The sequence below is a fragment of the Aethalodelphis obliquidens genome, unplaced genomic scaffold (genome assembly GCF_003676395.1).
Source record: "Aethalodelphis obliquidens isolate GAN/ISIS:26980383/991018 unplaced genomic scaffold, ASM367639v1 scaffold22, whole genome shotgun sequence".
In the NCBI taxonomy this organism is placed as follows: domain Eukaryota; kingdom Metazoa; phylum Chordata; class Mammalia; order Artiodactyla; family Delphinidae; genus Aethalodelphis; species Aethalodelphis obliquidens.
The window spans coordinates 10937580-10956596 of record NW_020837966.1 but is presented as its reverse complement, the minus strand read 5'-3'; the positions used below and the strand labels follow the sequence as shown (position 1 = coordinate 10956596).

The following is a 19017-nucleotide window of genomic DNA, read 5'->3' as shown; positions in this document are numbered from 1 at the left end:
GTCACCCAGGTGTTCTCTTGTTCCGTGCAGGCTGGCTGCATATGTGGACTCTACAGTTTTTCATCAGCCATTTTCCAACTCAACTGCACATGTCAAACTGTAGAGACAGAATCCATTAAGCACCATCTGAAACCAGCAGGGGCCTGTGGCACCATGACTGAATATCACTAAGGCAGAATTTCACAGTAAGAAATTAGAGGAGCACACGTTTTGCTAAAACGTCAGCAAAATACCCGCAGAACTGAAAAGGAGGTAGAACCCTGACAACAACGACAACGATAATCTCTGTACAGTCCTTTCAACTTTTTGAAGGATGTTCATATCTATTTAAGTATCGCATTTTCTCCAAACGCTCTACTTTTAGATCTCACCCTGTCTTTTTCTGTTTGTTAATTTTTAAAAAGGTGCTTATTTTAGAGAAAACAAAGCAGTAGACTTGTAAAAACATATTATTTACTCCAAGTCATGAAAATGGAATATTTAGACCGTGTTTTAATTTAAAAAAATTTATTGAGGTATAGTTGATTTGCAATATGACATAAGTTTCACATATAAAGCGTAGTGATTTACAATTTTTAAAGGTTATACTCCACTTATAGTTGTTATAAAATATTGGCTATCTTCACTGTGCTATGCAACCTCTCCATTTTTTTACTCAAATAAAATGACAAGCTGATCCAGTCATCTCATAGAGAATATTTTTTTAATTTAAAAACACATAGCTCAGAATACTGAGGGTTCCCTGTTACATGGAAGATAAAATATTTATAGGCAATCACTCAATAAATATATATTGAACACCTACGTTGTGTCAGGCACTAGCAGAGCTATTCACTTGAAAATCATTTGAGTTTCGCTTCATGTTAAAACCATTTCTCAGAAATGTATTTTTCCACTCTGCTTCTTTAGAATACAGTAAACATCTTGCTGAAAGTCATCGTCTTGCAAATCAGTTTTGTGTCCAGGAATGCTAGCATAAAAAGGACAGGGCATTGACCTGATATATACATTTGGCATTGCTTTTTAAAAACACAAACCCCATTGTGAGTTTATTTTCCTTGTTCCTTTTTAAAAGGTATTTAAATGTGGTCCCTGACTAAATTTTTGTTTCCTTTGAGATTTTACAGTAATCTGTGAGGTGGGGAGAAATTTGCTATAATCGCTAGAAATTTTTTCTCTAAAAGACCTAAAAAGCATTCCCTTTGCTAAGCAAATTCAACTTAGGTGTTTTTGCAAGTGTGAAAGGCCGACATCAGCAAATGGACTATCTAATCTTAAAAACTGTTTCACAGAGGATTAGTCTTGGATCTTAAGCGCAAATAAAATTTCAAGAGACGAGAAGTCATCTGTGTCGATGGTGGTCTACCACTCAAAGTATTTCTTAGGCTGTCGCTTTTGAGTCATTAGAAATAAATTAGATTATGAGACCCTAGGGCCATCTTGATTTGAACCTCTTCAGTGCCAGAATTGTGTATTTCAGTCAATAATGTTTTATTTATACTGGTTAAAATACTGTTTATTTGCAGTTTTCTCTCTCAGAGAAGAGTACTTCTTTAATTTCCCTCCTCTAAACCACAGCCATATTTGCCTTTCACAATGCAAATTTAATTGTGTTTCACAAAGTTCAGTCGCATTAACTTGAAACAATGTAGAATTGTCCACACAGGTCAGGTAAAATAGAGAATCGAACAATTTCCAGATATTCAAGATAGACTTTATATTATAAGCACTTTAACTAGAATCCATAGTAGCTTTTTGTGGCAGAAACAGCAATACAAAATATTTTATGTCTTCTTTTACATTTTCTAGCTTCCCTTGCAATTAGGTTAGGACCATGTGACCGGTTCCAGCAAACGGGCTGTGAGTAGTCCGTGCTCTGTGTTCCCCTGTCACAGTGAGCCTGGAAGCCACATGTTGAGATGGCAGTCACAAATAGTGGTGCTTCCATCTGCCTGGATCCCTGAGTAACTTTGTGGAACAGTGTCCCCCATAATCCACATTGGGCATGTAGGGTGAACAAGAACTAAACCATTGTTGTCTTAAGACAACAATGAGATTTCAGGGTTAATTTGTTACCCTGGAATAAATTAGGCTCTCCTGATGAATTTGTTCCCCTTTTCGAGTTTACTTTTTCAGTATTTCCTTATATTTTCAGTATAGCAGTATATCACATGTGTTAGAATAGATGACACCCTGATGCCTTTGCTCATCTTGAGCACATGATACAGATTATTGCAAGCAGGAAGCTGTCAGTAAATGCTGACAGTGTAATTTGGGTGGGGTTTTTTTGGTCATTTCTTTTCTCCCATCTGTTGGAAAGTTTGGAACCTCACTCCTTTTTTTTTTTTTTTTTAAGATGTTGGGGGGAGGGGTTTTTTTATTTTTTTTTTTTTTTTTTTTTTGTTGTGTTGTTTTTTTTTTTTTTTTTTTTTTAACATCTTTATTGGGGTATAATTGCTTTACAATGGTGTGTTAGTTTCTGCTTTATAACAAAGTGAATCAGTCATACATAAACATATGTTCCCATATGTCTTCCGGGTCTTTGTTTCTGTGCGAGGGCTTTCTCTAGTTGTGGCAAGCAGGGGCCACTCTTCATCGCAGTGCGCGGGCCTCTCACTATCACGGCCTCTCTTGTTGCGGAGCACAGGCTCCAGACGCGCAGGCTCAGTAGTTGTGGCTCACGGGCCTAGTTGCTCCGCGGCATGTGGGATCTTCCCTGACCAGGGCTCAAACCCATGTCCCCTGCATTAGCAGGCAGATTCTCAACCACTGCGCCACCAGGGAAGCCCCTCACTCCTTTTTAATACTGCCTCTTCCTCTTGCCCACAGACGCCTTTAAAATAACAAATAAAAAATATATCTACTTAGTTATGGATTTGATAGCAGGAACTAACTGTTCCTTTGACAGGTCTTAATCAAGGTGAAACACACCCTTTATAAATATTTTTGGCTTTGAACAATCATATCACCAAGGAAGACACACACTCTTCAGGGCAGGCAAAATGAGATAATGATATATGTGGGTAGATGTATGAATAGACCTAGTTTCTACCAGGAACTTGTATAATGATCAGCCTGGGACTAGAAATTAAGCATATCTTGTATTTGTGACATGCTACTCAAAGGAAAGAGAGATGCATGTGACAGTCCTCACATGCCCTGGAAATTATACTACTTCACCTCAATTTTAATTGACGGGCTCTACGATTGAGAGCTCTGGATGTTTCCTACTGCTTGAGATCTCTGTTATACAAGTGCACATACACACACGGGTGCACACACACACACTCAGCTGCATGCACATACATATTCACTAAATCCATAATTGCAGAAGCTGGAAAACTGGATTTCATTTTGACCTTGTGAATAACTTTTATACTGCATTATCGATGTTTGAAAATGAAGTTCACTTCCTCTTAAAATAGTGGGCATTTTTAGCAAAAGCATTTGATTTTGTTAGTGTATAGAGGTATTTTAGGTATCATTGGATGTTTTCTGGATTTCCTGTTGAGTGCATTATCTTTGCCAGTTATAAATTGCTTTTCACTATGATTCAAAGCTTTTGAGGTATCAGAATGATTCAACAGCACAAAAAGACATTTTCTTTCCTATCATATTCATGTCAAAAATCTCTTGTGGCTCATTTTGAAGTGATCATGTTTCATCGAATCAGTTGCCTGAACAGAATTTCAGAAATTAGTGAAAACTAAATTCAAAATTAATGACAATAAAAATAATTTACATTTGTGTAATAGTTTACTAATTGGAGGGTAACCCTTCTTTTTTGGTTTTGAAAAAATCGTGGAGGTTATCCCCACTGAGTGTTGTGACAGCAAGCTGGTTAAAAGCTTACACTCTGGATTCAGACAGAACTGAATTCATATCCCAGTTCTCCCACTTCTTTGAGATGTTACTGTGATCCCTCTGAGCCTCAGTTTTCTCATCTGTAAAGTGGTGTTGACTGTAAGAGTGATAGTAATAATCTCAAGGATTAAACATGACAATGAATGAAAATTCGGTACGATGCCAGGCCGTAGTATATACTCAATATTCAATGTACGTTGGCTCTCATGTGGACCATAAACTCATAGAAGACTAGTTCTATGTTTGTTCTACTTTCACATCTCATAGTACAATGCTTGATATAAGACAGGTGTTTAATGAATATTTTTTATATGGTGAGTTGAGTATTAATACTCCCAGTTTCCAGATGAGGAAGCTGTGCTCCCAGGGCTTAATTGGTTCAGACCTCTGTTACTGACACCCCCTTAGTCAGTTATTCTGTCCCTTAACAATTTCAGTTATACATTCAACAAGGATTCAGTAAGTTTAAACTATGTGCATTCAGATTTCTATTTAGGTCATGATTTGAGCACCTATTAAGTGTCAGACACCACACTAAGTGCTTCAATAAACTTGTCTCATTAATTCATCAAAACTACCCTGCCAAGTGGACATTATTATCTCCATCTCAAAGTTAATTCTGCAAATACTTCTTACACACCTACCATGCATCAGTCTCTGGAGATTTTATAGTGAACTGGACAGACATGGTCCCTGTCATCAAGGCATTTATCGTCTTTCAGAGAACAGGAACTGGAGCAAATAATCACATGTAATGAGAGTGATAAAAGAGGAGGTTCAAGATGTTGTCGGGACTTTGAGGAAGTGACCTTGGCTGGGGCCAAGAAGAATCCTAAGGAAGCAACGTTGAGGCTGCTGGAAGTTGGGTTAATGAGTAAGTGTCAGTGGGATGAAGTTGGCAGAGGAAGGCAGTGCAGGAGCATTGGCCTGGGGGCACAAACAAATATGTCATGTTTGGGAACCTAGAAGCATCACAGGATGGCCTGGGTTGGGAGGGTAAGACAAAGCATTGGGAGAAAAGGCTGGAAAGCTGTGCAACAGCCAGATGGCAATGCTCCCTGAGGTTTCTTTTTTTAATTTTTATTTTATATTGGAGTATAGTTGATTAACAATGTTGTGTTAGTTTTAGGTATACAGCAAAGTGATTCAGTTATACATATACAGGTATCTACTTTTTTTTTGAATTCTTCTCCCATGTAGGTTATTACAGAATATGGAGCACAGTTCCCTGTGCTATACAGTAGGTCCTTGATGGTTCTATTTAAAAAATAGTAATGAGTATATGTCAATCCCCAAATCCCAATTTATACCCCCCCACACGTTTCCCCTTTGGTAACCATAAATCTGTTTTCTAAGTCTGTGAGTCTATTTCTGTTTTGTAAGTAAGTTCATTTGTATTATTTTTTTTTTAGATTCTGCATATAAGCGATATCATATGATATTTGTCTTCGTCTGACTTACTTCACTTAGTATGATAATCTCCAGGTCCATCCACGTTGCTGCAAATGGCATTATTTCCTTCTTTTTAATGGCTGAGTAATAATCCATTGCATAAATGTACCATATGTTCTTTATCCATTCATCTGTCAGTGGACATTTAAGTTGCTTCCATGTCTTGGCTATTGTAAACAGTGCTGCAGGAACATTGGAGTGCAGGTATCCTTTTGAACCGTGGTTTCCTCTGGATATATGCCCAGGAGTGGGGTTGCTGGATCATACGGTAGCTCTATTTTAGTTTCTTAAGGAACCTCCATACTGTTCTCCATAGTGGCTATACTAATATACATTCCCACCAACAGTGTAGGAGGGCTCCCTTTTCTGTACATCCTCTCCAGCATTTATTGTTTGTAGACTTTTTGACTGGTATGAGGTGATACCTCATTGTAGTTTTGATTTGCATTTCTCTACTTATTAGCAATGTTGAGCATCTTTTCACATGCCTCTTGGCCATCTGTATGTCTTCTTTGGAGAAATGTCTATTTAGGTCTTCTGCCCATTTTTTGATTGGATTGTGTTTTTTTGTTGTTGTTTTTCATATTGAGCTGCATGAGCTGTTTGTAGATTTTGGAGATTAATCCCTTGTCAGCCACATCATTTGCATATATTTTCTCCCATTCTATGTGTTGTCTTTTCGTTTTGTTTATAGTTTCCTTTGCTGTGCGGAAGCTTTTGAGTTTGATTATGTCCTATTTGTTTATTTTTGTTATTTCTATTACTCTAGGAGACTGATTGAAAAAAATATTGCTGCAGTTTATGTCAGAGTGTTCTTCCTATGCTTTCCTCTAAGAGTTTTATAGTATCAGGTCTTACATTTAGGTCTTTAATCCATTTTGAGTTTATTTTTGTGTATGGTGTTAAAGAATGTTCTTATTTCATTCTTTTACATGTAGCTGTCCAGTTTTCCCAGCACCACTTACTGAAGAGACTGTCTTTTCTCCATTTATAGTCTTGCCTCCTTTGTCATAGATTAACTGACCATAGTTGTGTGGGTTTATTTCTGGGCTTTGTATTCTGTTCTATTGATCTGTATTTCTGTGTTTGTGTCAGTACCATACTGTTTTGATGACTGTAGCTTTGTAGTATAGTCTGCTCTGATAATGATCTGGGACTCCTGTTGCCAAGGAAAATGGAACATTATTGTAGGGTCTGAAGCAGGAGAGTAACGTGAGCATATGCACATTCCAGAAAGATGAGCAGAGTGCACTGCAGAGCATGGATTCTGTCCTTGCACTCAGAGTGTGGTTCTCAGCATCAGCATCACCCAGGAAGGGCAAATTCTTGGTTCTCACCCCAGACCTACTGAATCAAAACTCTCCAGGGATGAGGCCCACAACTCTGTGTTTTAACGAGTTCTCTGGTCGAGTCTCACCATAGTTTGAGAACCACTGACTTTTGGTAAAGGTTCTCAATCTTCACTGCACATTGGAATCACCTGAACCGTTAAAACAAACAAACAAAAACTGACGCCTGGGCCCCAACCCAAATGTCTGATTTAGTTGGTCTGGATGCAGTCTGGGTATCAGGTTTGTCTTTCATGTACCCTAGATGATGCTAATGTACAGCCAGGTTGAGAACTGCTGTGTCAGAGAGGATGCCGGTAAACGGGTCAGCGCTTCACCATGGAGACAGTGGTGGCCTCCCCTAGGGAAGTGGATAAACAGAATAGATGGATTCAAGAGATATTGAAGATGTGTCTTCATAGTTAAGAAGGAATAAATCAGCCGAGTCCCAAGCACAAAACCACCTGCTTCTTCCATCCCCTGAGCTTCAGCGACCACACTCCCACCCTGAAAGACAGTGTCCGTTCTCTTCTCTGAGTGGCTTAAGGTTCTGTGCCTTCAGGATGGTGCAGGTGAATTGGACCATCTCCCAGCCCCAGCTGTGAAGACCATTAAGATGATCCGTAAAAGGCACAGCTGTGTCCTTCATGCTGGATAAAAACCATAGTCTGTGGCCTCAGTAGTACTAAATCATAGCCTTGACTGTTTGGCCCTACATCGTATTCGAGGCATCACGCTAAGTGCTTTACGAGTACTGTCTTCTTTTATTCTCATGACAAGCCTCTGCTGCTGGCATTGTTACTATTAGGACTCCCATTCTGCAGATGAAGCGGCAGACACAGGGAGTATATTGCCCAGTGTCACAGAGCTGGTAAATGGCAGAGCAAAGATTTGAGCCCAGGTCTGTTTCTAGTTCCCTAGGTTCCTGACCATTGTGCCCTGCAGCTGTTCTGGCAGGAAGGGAAATCGGAAACATGTGACACAGAGGAGGTTGAGATCCTAGACTGGCCAGTGCTGCCTACAAGAGCAAGTTGATACATGGCCAGAGCAATCAAGGAGGGCTTCCCTAAAGAAAGCATGTCTGAAACCAGACCATACCCGGATGGTATGTCAGATTTGAAATGGTGGAAAGCAGAGGGGAGGTCATTGCAGGACTGGGGTGGGGATGGGGGAAGGCTGGTTGAGCACTGCAGGATCATAAAGGAATGGATTGGTTTTCCATCCAGAGTATTTTTATATATTTATTTGCTGCTCACTCAGAGAGTTACTGCATTTGGAGCTCTTGGGTTATATTTACTGCATTGCCAGAAGCCAGTGAAGACATAAAATGGGTGACTCGGGTGCAGAGGGTGTTCTCATTGGCTGGCAAACTCTGAGAGCTAAACCTTGCCTTATGCAATCAAGGAGAAGTGCATCCTTCAGAATGGAGACTTTGACCTATTCAGGGTCTTCATTGGAGAGGAAATAAGGCACGGTAAAGAAAGGCACTAGTGATCTTATTTTAACTCGTCCACAAATGGGGTGGTATCTCCTTGGTTGAGTTTTAGAAAAACAATATAATTGTGTGTGCGCAGGACATCAAACTCCACAAATAACCTTGGAAAAGAGCCCCAGTGAAGACTTACATCAGAGGCATGGCTGCAGATTTCATCAGATTCATCCCCAGTGACAATAATAGAAGTAGTAGTAAACCTACAATATGTCGAACCCCTTGAGTGTGGAAATGTCTGTTATGATTATCATTACAGTAGTCCTCTGAGGGTATTATTTTAGAGCTCCAGGTATAGATGCTCAGAGAGGTAGAGTTCCCTGGCCCTGGTCACACAGTGAGTATGTGACAAAGGTAGGGTTTGATCTTAAGGTTTTCTGATTCTAAAATCAATGCTCTGTTTTCTCAGGATGGTCCCCTCTGTGCAGGATCACCTGTCTCTGAAACTACCGACAAACTACTTCATCTTTTTTTTTTTTTTTTTTTTTTTTTGCGGAACGCAGACCTCTCACTGTTGCGGCCTCTCCCGTTGCGGAGCACAGGCTCCGGACGCGCAGGTTCAGCGGCCATGGCTCACGGGCCCAGCCGCTCCGTGGCATGTGGGATCTTCCCAGACCGGGGCACGAACCCGTGTCCCTTGCATTGGCAGGCGGACTCTCAACCGCTGCGCCACCAGGGAAGCCCTACTTCATCTTTTGAAGCTTGGTTTCCTACCTGAAAGCTGGGGAAAACTGTTCTGCCACTTGAAGCGTTATTAGAATCAGAATTTGTGTAAGGGTGAAGAATTTGTGCTGCGGAATGCCACGTGCTAATAGCTGCTAAGATTTACAGAAAGTGACTGCATGCCAGGCACCCTGCTAAGCATCATACACATATCATCTCATTTAACCTCTTATCAATCCTACGAGGGAGGTGTTCTCATTATTATTCCCGCTGTAGAGTTAAGAGAGTTGAAAAAATTAAAAGTGAAGACATGGAGAGACCTAATAACTTGTTCAGTGTTGCTCGGCTTCAGAGTGGAAAGGCAACAACTGATCCTAGACAAGAGAGGTCTGACGCTATTCTACAGCCTCCACCTTAGAGGTGGACAAAGGAGAGACAGGCTGTAAGAGATGGCAGGACAGGAGTTGGGAAGTGGCAGCCAGGCACTGAATGCAATAACGTAGCCAACATCCAAAGTTCAGTGCCTTCTTGAGGCTGGAGCTCGGGCACCCATATCCCCTGTTTGGGAACTGACACTGTTCCAGCTGTAACTTTCCAGACTGCAGTGCACCAGGAAGGCACCATTGGCTGGAGCAGTTTGTGTCTGAAGGAGGATAAAAAACACAGGCCCTGGAGGAAAGGGGGGCCGTGCCACTGATGAGAGTGCCGTATGGGAGGCGCCTCTACCCTCCTCCGCAGTCGCACCTCCTGCTCAGACACGAATCCGTGGGCACCGAGGGACCAGGCTGGGAAGTAGAGGGGAAACAAGGGGAACAGATGGAGCTCAACCCAGGTCGGCAGGTGGCTTGCACCGCAGCTGCTGACAGGCCCACCTGCCTCAGTCCCCCGCAGTCTGGAATTAAGGATGCTTTATCAGGGATGTGACTGGTTATAGGCCAGCCAAGTTCAGTCTTTACCTATTTCTGCAGAAACTGGCACTTCCCAGGATGCAGCTGCTAAGCAGCAAGACATAGCATAGAAGTGAGCAGGTTGGGAACATGGTCCCAGCTCTCTCACTGATGATGGTGTTACTGTGGGTGGGCCGCTTTCCTTCTGGGTCACAGTTAATTGACTCAGTCCTTCAGTTGGCCATGCAGTCATCAGAGCCCACTCTGTATTTGGTGCTAGGCTAGGTGCCGGGGATGCAGAGGTGAGCGAAATCACATGCACCTGTCCTCACAGAGCTTACAGTCTGGTAGGTAGACATCACACAATCACATGAGTGGATGTAAAATTAAAATTGCAATAAACGCTAATAAAGGAGAGGTGCACAGTGCCGGGAGAACATATGACAGGAGAAACGCGCCGAGTCTGGAGGGGTCAGAAAAGACTTTGCTGCAAAGCTGAAGGATGAAGGAGGTTAGGGTTAGGGTTACCAGCCAATGGGGGAGACAAGGGAGAGTGTTCCAGGTGTGGGGAACCGGGTGTGCAAAGATCTGGCAGCAGGAGAAAGCAAACCCTTCCAGAAGCCCCAGTGGGGACCCTGTGCAGCGGACTGAGTGGGGAGGTGGTGTCCGACAGGCCACAGAGCTCAGCAGGGCCTCCACCCCGACTTGAGGTCACTGCGGCACCTTTAAATCTCCTTCCAGCCACAGCCCTGGATCATGTCAGTATAGTCCTGAGGCTGAGCTTGGTCCATTTGCTTTGAGGCCGAGGCCTAGAGACTTGTTCAGAAATCAGAACAGTTACTCAACAACGCATCAAGTAACCTGCCTGTTTATTTCAATTTTCTGCATATTTGAATCACGTCCTCTCTTTGCTTGATTGCAGGCTATCTGGTGGTAGAAACAGGGATGACTTTGGACGGGTCCAGAGTTGGACTCGCCTCCCCAGCATCATAATGTGTAAGCCCCAGAGAACTGAGGCATCCCTAGGGAAAGCCGGTACCCAGGCACACTGTCAAGGCCCAGGACTTTGGGGTTAATGACGAGGCTGCATGCCTGGGCCCTGAGATGATATCTCCATCACCCCAGAGGTCAGACAGGGTGTTCCCGGATGGGCATTCCCTTTTCACTGAGATATACACCTGTTTACTTAGTGGGGTTGCTTCCTACCTGCCTCTATCTCTCCCTCCAAAATTCTGTCCATGGACATGAGGGAGATGAAGCACATGAGAGAATTGCCTCGGTGAGCTTAGCCCAAAGTATGCCGGCGTGTTCAAACGTATTACCCACGTGTTCAGAGAAGTTTGGGAAATATGGGCCCACACAAGCTTGCCTTTGTGTAGCATTTCTCACCAATGTGTCTTGTGGCTTCTCCAGGAAGGGGAGAGAGGGAGATTTTATTCGGCCACAGAACCCTTTCTCATAGAGGATCTGCGGGACCAGGCTTCCCCAGAATATAACTTTGAGAAATGCTCGTCTAGGCTTTTCAGAGACTCCTGGAACATAATCACTTAGGGTTTCTCATTTATCACATGAAGGGGCTGTGGACAGAGAGGTCGTGACCTTGGCCCGAGATCCGCCAGCTAAGGGTAAATCGTGACCAGCACATAGGCACCTCCCGTCCACGCCAGGGCTCCCCTGGTTTCTTTCATAAATCTCAAAGGGCAGGGAGGGGAGTGAACATCTGATGAGCGCCCACCCTCAAAAGGGATCATTCTAGAAACTCGTTGCTAAGCTATAGGACCTGCTATGTGCCAGCGCCACTCTAGGTGCTGTGCATACATGATCACCCCACTCCATCCTTCTGTCAACACACTGAGGTAGGTCTCTTACGTTCTCCCCCGTTTTACAGACAAGAAAGCTGAGGCTTAGAGAGGTTCAGCCACCTGTGTGATCCCTTTGAGTAAGGAAATTGCAGAGCCGAGATTTGGACCCAAGGAGGCCTGACTTCCTTTGAAACACATGGTCTCATTCAGTCCTCTCAGTAGCCATGCAAGATAAAAATGGTCCCCCCTCTACAGTCGAAGAAACCGCGGCTCAAAGAGGTTAAGAGACATAACAAGGTCCTGCATACCAGGTAGTGGGATAGCTGGCTGCAGACTCCCCCGTACGGGGTCCTCCACCACGCAGTGCTCCTGCCAGGGCGAACGAGCCCGACGGCGATGCTGGTCTGGGTTCTCGTGTCTGCACTGACCGAAGGGACACAGCTGTGAGTGGAGAGAATCCCAGACCTCGGGATGGGCTTGAACCTGTGGCTTAGGTGGTACCTGTCTGTGCTTACCCAGCACCGAGCTGAGTTCTCCATCACTTTAAAAGAAGAGCCCAAGGAAATAGTTCCTTTTGCTTGGCTGGCGAATCAAAACAACCACAGTGCCTCTGTTTGACCTCCGCTAGTAGGAAGATTATTTGGCTAATTAGGTGAAAAGCCTTCTTGCACATGTACATATTTTAACCCTAATGAGCTGTCCCCGGGAAAGTTTGCCCTTGGCCTGGTTCGCCAGGGGATCTTCCCTTTCCTCAGTGGAAAAGACCAATGAGGTAAACAGAACCTCGTTTCCATGGAAGCTCACTCTCTGGCCTTTTCTTTTGAGCAGTTGAAAGGTAATTACTTGATTTCTCTTTATTTGGGGGGGTTTCATAGAGCGGGGCTGTCAAGGCTTTTGATGGAGGATGGCCTTCTCTCTCACACCAGGCTATTTTAGGGAGCTTCGGTTGCATTTCTGTTTCCATCTTCCCTTCAGCTCATTAGCTCTCAGGCAGCAGCATCCTCCTTCTGGTCACTCCTGCTAATTAAAGTCTAATGGAGCAAAGGACTTGACCGTGGAGAAAGTAGGATACACTGAGAAGCCAAAGAAATTCATCCAGAGATGGAAGCCCCCATCACCTTCCTCTCCGGACACAGACTATCACACCAAGACCCCGCATCCACACCAGGGAGGGACACTAGCCCATCTGGCACTTTCTCACCTGAATCTCTGATGGCCCATTGTGGACCGTGTCAGAAATACAGGCAGCGTGGGCTGTTCTAATAACGCAAACAGCAGCCACTGTTTCCTGAGGGTCTGCTGAATGCCAGGCACTGGGCTGAAAGCTTTATATCTGTGGTCTCAGTGAATCCTCATGACAGCCTTGGGGTAGACTTATTATACTGATTAATCAGATGAGGAGGCCTGAGCACAGAGAGGTTAAGTAACTTGCCCAAGGTCACACAGCTACTAAGTGGCAAAGCCAGGTTAAGAACATACCCATTACTGTTATTTCTTAGGGAGGGCTCTTGCACTGCAACAGCCTCCCCAGAAGAAACCAGTCATGATAGGAAATGGACGGTAGACATTTCTCTGCCCCCGCGTGGCGGCTCTTTGTATTAAACTGAACCACGTAGGAGTATGGAGTTAGTTGTCAGGGCCAATTAGAAAACCAAAACAATACACTAAAGAAGAAAGTCAACATAAAGCAGAACAGAAGAGTTCCAGTCTGAGGTGGAGCCAACTCCCATTTCAAATGGCTCATGCCACTTTACCACATTCCTGAACCTTATAGAGACTTGGTGTCCTCGTCTGTCAAATGGGAATAATAGCGGTACATACCTCATAAAGTTGTTTTACTTGGGAATTTCTCAAACTGCTCTGTGAAATACTTGTTTTCAGTGAAAAAATTGTGTCAAAGACAAAGTTAAACACAGTTAAACAAGATGATTTACTCTAGAATTTCTTCGAATCTTAATTATGCTAATACGTATTATAAATTTTCAGGAAGGAGCAGTGTTTCTTGACCCCAGAATCCTTTTCCTGGGAGAATGCACATTAACATCTATTTCTTGGGACCCCTTAGAGAAGGCTTTAATATAGGTCATACAGTCCCTGGTCTTGAAATAGGCATCAATCAATGCTAATCCCCTCTGTTTTGTGCCCCGATTATTCAAATAGCCATACCTGTTCTTGTTAGATTTAAGTTCCATGGAGGCAGGAACTGGGTCTGTCTTGTTCCTTTCTGTATTCCAGTATCATGCATAGCAAGACATTCCATAAAAATTTGATGAATGAATGAATGAACCAATGAATGAAGCTTTGTGTAGACCTAGCCTGCTTATCTTCACTGCTGGCATCCTCTGCTGTTTCTAATTGTATTTGGTGAGGCCAGTAGGAGAATTCAGACACCTCTGAGAAATTTCATAATGGGGATGGTTCTGTTGGGTTGTTTTTTCTTTTCACTTTTAACCTCGAGCATCGTATCTTCTGACAGAACCCCCCAACTTTAGCCCCTAACCGAATCATTTTGCTGCTTCTCAGTGAAGTAGTCAGATGTTTTCTTTGCATATGTATTTTGAACAGGATATTTCTGAGTGTTCCCAGTGGGTTTGCACCTGGGTATGAAGAAGTCTTGGGCTTCCAAGGGAATAGAATAAAAACAGTTCATTGGAGCTTAAAACCAGCACTGAGGATACCATGTTTCCCACGTGTGCCTGTTGCAAGTGGTGATGGAGGGACCACTGGTTTGTGGTGTGACCGCTCTCCAGTGGTTCTCTTGGTTTATTTAGAACAGGATTTCCAACTCATGTTCTCTGGGTGTTATGCAAAAAATAAAAATTTAAGTTAAATAATAGTTGAGTTGGTCAAAATCTGACAGATTTCCTTACTGCTGAGCTTCTCAGAGATTTTGTGCGTTTCGACACAGCATTTTACGAACTTATCTAGCCATTCTTTTTTTTTTTTTTTTTTTTGCGGTACGCGGGCCTCTCACTGTTGTGGCCTCTCCCGTTGCGGAGCACAGGCTCCGGACGCGCAGGCTCAGCGGCCATGGCCCACGGGCCCAGACGCTCCGCGGCACGTGGGATCTTCCCGGACCGGGGCACGAACCCGTGTCCCCTGCGCCGGCAGGCGGACCCCCAACCACTGCGCCACCAGGGAAACCCTCTAGCCCTTCTTTTGGAGCCCTTCTCGATCCTTTCTTCTGGAGTCTGTAATAAGGGTGTTGTTCAGCAGAACACCCGTTTGGAAATGCTACTTTAGAATATATGACCAAAAGTAACAGTCCCATCTTTATGATCTAGAAAACAGTCCTGCTTATCAAAACTGTGGGAAAAAGAAGATAAGGCAACTCCTGAATTGAACAGGGTGTTAAAAATGCAGAGCAGAAAGCCAGATAGATTTTTATGTTTTGTATAACAAACCCAAGAAGACTATTCATGATGCTTCAAAACTATGACCATAAAGTGTCCAGTGTTCTTATTTACATCATATTAGAAATAACTTATTTTCTATACCATTTCATAGCATAGATTAGATTCTTTTTTAAGCATGGAGCTGGGTTTTCATTTTCAAATATCTGAATAAAATTCCATACTTTTCAGATTTCTGAATAAAAATGGCTTTTAAGAGAAAGGGACTTAGAAAACGCACATATTTCTTTATCTACTTTTTGTTGTGAGTTAATCTGTTCTGAAAAGAAGAATAGAGTATATCCCATTTGAATGTCACTGTTCCCTACTTATTAAACTTTTCTGTGAATAAAATAATTTATCAGGTACTGAACAAAGCAGACTCAATTACAGCTTGACGTATAACGCTAGGCTTGCTTGGAAGTAAAGAGAGAACTTCAGTTCCTGGAGCAGGGATCAGTAACTATGGCCCGCCACCTGTTGTACATAAAATTTTATTGGAACACAGCAGTGCTCATTCATTTACGTGTTGCCTGTGTCCATTTTCACATCTCATTGGAAGATGTGAGTCACTGCAACAGAGATCTTATGGCCCTCCAAGCCTAGAGTGTTAATTATATGGACCTTCGTAGAAATATTTGCCAGTGTCTTTCATAGATTTATAGAAAGATGGGAGAGGGATGATGGAGATTACATAACCAACCCCTTCATTCTATGGATCGGAAAACTGACACTAGAGAAGTTATTGAATTGTCTACCCATCAGAGAAGACAAAGATAGATTTCTTTTTTTTTTTTTTTAAGCCAGATGTAAATTTAATGTAGATGTGGCAAAAATCACCTGAGTGGGTAACTATCTAACTGCAAATTTCACAAGCAGATTACGGATGGCCTCCCGTTGAAGCATAGTCTGTGTAGTTTCTAATGCATGCATTCAATTCCTTAGGAGAAGGAGGCTCGCACCTACTTGCACTTTACTGCTTAATTTTTTAAAGTAATTTTTGTTACAGTATAGTTGCTTTACAATGTTGTGTTAGTTTCTGCTGTACAGCAGAGTGAATCAGCTATACGTATATATATATCCCCTCCTTTTTGGATTTCCTTCCCATTTAGGTCACCACAGAGCATTGAGTAGAGTTCCCTGTGCTATACAGTAGGTTCTCATTAGTTATCTGTTTTATACCTAGTAGCGTATCTAAGATATCAACACCAACTGAGAGGTAGCAGCCATCTGGAGTGCTTGTTGAAAAGGTCTCAGGGCTCAGAGAGAAAGGATGCAATGATTAACTCATCATCCACGGTCCAGGGGTGGGAGAGCAGCAGGATATATGCCACGTAGGCGCTATGGACGCGGACTGTGTCCGCTCGGTACGATACTAACAGTTATATTACCATCTCCTTCCTTGTACGTCTGCCCTGTAAACACTTCTTCGCTGGACCCCAAAACAGGAGAGCTGCATCAGGCCCTCATTAGAAGCACTGCTGCCTAGAAGTTCAGAGGTGGTTCTTATTCAAGTGCATTTAGATGTCTTTCTTAGCAACAGCCTGCCTACCACATCACATTCTCCTTAAAGCGATTTAACTTGAGATTTCCCTCAAACTGGATTTGTGTGTCCCACGATTCTTACGTTTTAGTGGAATAGGTCTGTGGGGGCACAGAGTAGCTGGGTGTAAAGTCATGAGTTCCTTGGCTTTTGTCACCCAAACTGAAAGTCTCCACATTTGTGCTTTTGTGCAGCTGGACAATCCAGATGAGCAAGCAGCCCAGATCAGACGAGAGCTGGACGGACGTCTCCAAATGGCAGACCAAATAGCCAGGGTAAGGAAACGCTGGGGACGTGTGCTGGGGGACCGGGCCAGAGTCCCACACCGGAAGTGCACTGATCGTTAAGGGCCGTGCAAAGATAAAACTGAGAATTTTACCTTCTCAGGAAGAAGAGGGTAATCACCTGGTAGGGTCCTCAACCCTTCTTTCTCAGGGCAAGTGTCCTAGACACAGCACATGTATTTCCTATCCTCCAATCAATACTCAAACTCCAGCCTCACCTTTCTTCTGAGTCCCAGACTTACATTTCCATCTGTCTGTCGAGCATTTCCACGTGGCCAGTCCCCTGCATTTCAGGTTGGATGTGTTCCAAATCTTACTGCCCGCCGAGTACACACACCTGCATAGACTCCTCACGTGGCCTCCACGCAGTTACCATGGATGAAACCTCCCAGTCACTGTCAATTTCTCCTTCCTCCCCAGAACACTCCACACTCCCGTCTGCCACCTGGCTTCTTGATTCTGCCTCCCAAATGTGGGCCAGATCCCTTTACTGGTTTCCGGCACCACTGCTAGTGCTTTGATTCAGGCCCCTCATCCTCCACGCCTGGATCTTACAATAGCCTCCTAGTGGGTATATCCCTGGCTTCACTCCCTCCCTGTGTCCTGTCCATCCTGCATGTAATCACCATTCGAAACCTCATATATGAACATCTCATAACAGAGCCTCCAAATCCTTCAATAGAATCCTCCAGTGTCCCCAGAACAAGATCTCAGTGCTTTAGAATGATACTCAAGGCTCTTAATCCACAGACCATATCCTTCTGTATTGGCCTCACCTCCCACAACTTTCCCACCAGAGCTCCCCATTCCAGCTCTACAGAATGTCTCCCTCTGAATATCCCAGGCCCTTTCCAACCTCAGTGCCTTTGTAGCCACTAGTGTTTCCATGTGGATTGACCTTTCTCCTCTCCTGCACTTAGCAAGCTCTCCTACTCAGCCTTCAGTCCTCAACTGAAAATCCCTTGTCTAAGAGCTGAGCTCATCCTGCCCACTTTGTGCTTTCTTCTTGCCACGAGTAAACCTTTATTATGACAGTTCACTGAATGGTGACTATTCATTTACATGTCTGAGTCTCCCAGTAGGTGGGATTGCTCTAGGGTTGGGATGTCTCCCTGTTGAGGACTGGGAGCCTAAGCATTATCTCCTGTTCTTTTTTTTTTTTTTGCGGTACGCGGGCCTCTCACTGTTGTGGCCTCTCCCGTTGCGGAGCACAGGCTCCGGACGCGCAGGCTCAGCGGCCATGGCTCACGGGCCCAGCCACTCCGTGGCATGTGGGATCTTCCCGGACCGGGGCACGAACCCGTGTCCCCTGCATCGGCAGGCGGACTCTCAACCACTGCGCCACCAGGGAAGCCCCTATCTCCTATTCTAACTGTTCTACCATTTGTGTTAACAGTAATCGTGCTAGTGGCATTTCTTCAGCACTGACTCTGCGTCAAGCATGTTACATGCTTTACATATGCCATCTCATTCCATCCTCCAAACAGTTCCATAGGGGCATTTGTTATTCTTGTTTTAGAGATGGGAAAATCTAGGCTGAACATGAGAGGTACTAGTTAAGAGGCTACAGTGGACCCTTCACTCAAGTCTAAGTATCAGGACTGGGCTCACCCTACGTGCAAAATTTAAAAATGGGGGTTGGAGTGTGGGGGAGGATGAGCACAGGGTGGAGCTTGGTGTTCAGCCTTCCTCTCTATGGAAAGAAGCATCTCAGGATTTGTACCAGTGGAAAGGAATTCTACTGGAAGAGAAACCGAAGAGAGACTCCAAGAAGCAGGAAAATCCCCTTTCGTGCTCAAGCAGTTGTGTTGAAACGTTCTGCATCTTGTTCTTGGACACCTTCAAAGTTTATGGTCGGGTCGTCTGGTGGCTAAAAGTAGTATGTAGTTCTCTGGCTAAAGGTAGTGTAAAAGGCTCTTATGTTTGAAAATCCTGCTTAATGTGGGAGTAAACATCAATAAGGCTTCGGAATGTACTTCTCTAAATTCAGCACCTCCTCAGCAGATTATCCAGAAAATAGAGGTCATTTGATCCATGCCCTGCCCTTAGGCAACTATTATATCCCCAACTAATAAGTATTCGTGCCACTTAAAATTTTACACACACACACTTCAAAAACAAGCTCATGGCACCTTTATTTTAGTTGTCTTGTTTACTTTTAAGGCTTAACATGATAATTTTAGAAACTTGCGTAAGCTAATTTTAATTTTTAAAAGACCATGGGTGAACAACTGTTACATAGTGCGCCAAGTTGCTCATTTCTGAACAATAGATCAAAGAACTCTCGCGAGGAGCTTCAAGATGGCGGAAGAG

The 19017-nt window shown here is 43.7% G+C and overlaps 1 protein-coding gene across 8 annotated transcripts in view; it reads left to right on the top strand.

Annotated features, from left to right (window-relative positions):
• CADPS (calcium dependent secretion activator) overlaps window positions 1-19017 on the top strand; it is a 478811-nt gene that overhangs the window by 195163 nt on the left and 264631 nt on the right. For all 8 annotated transcript variants that reach the window (XR_003435859.1, XM_027121298.1, XM_027121292.1 and 5 more), the window contains exon 4: window positions 16615-16695. Coding sequence is in view for 7 of the 8 variants with exons in the window: in XM_027121298.1 (XP_026977099.1) it covers window positions 16615-16695 (81 nt within the window). In the remaining variant the exon portion in view is untranslated. The remainder of the gene's footprint in view (window positions 1-16614; window positions 16696-19017) is intronic.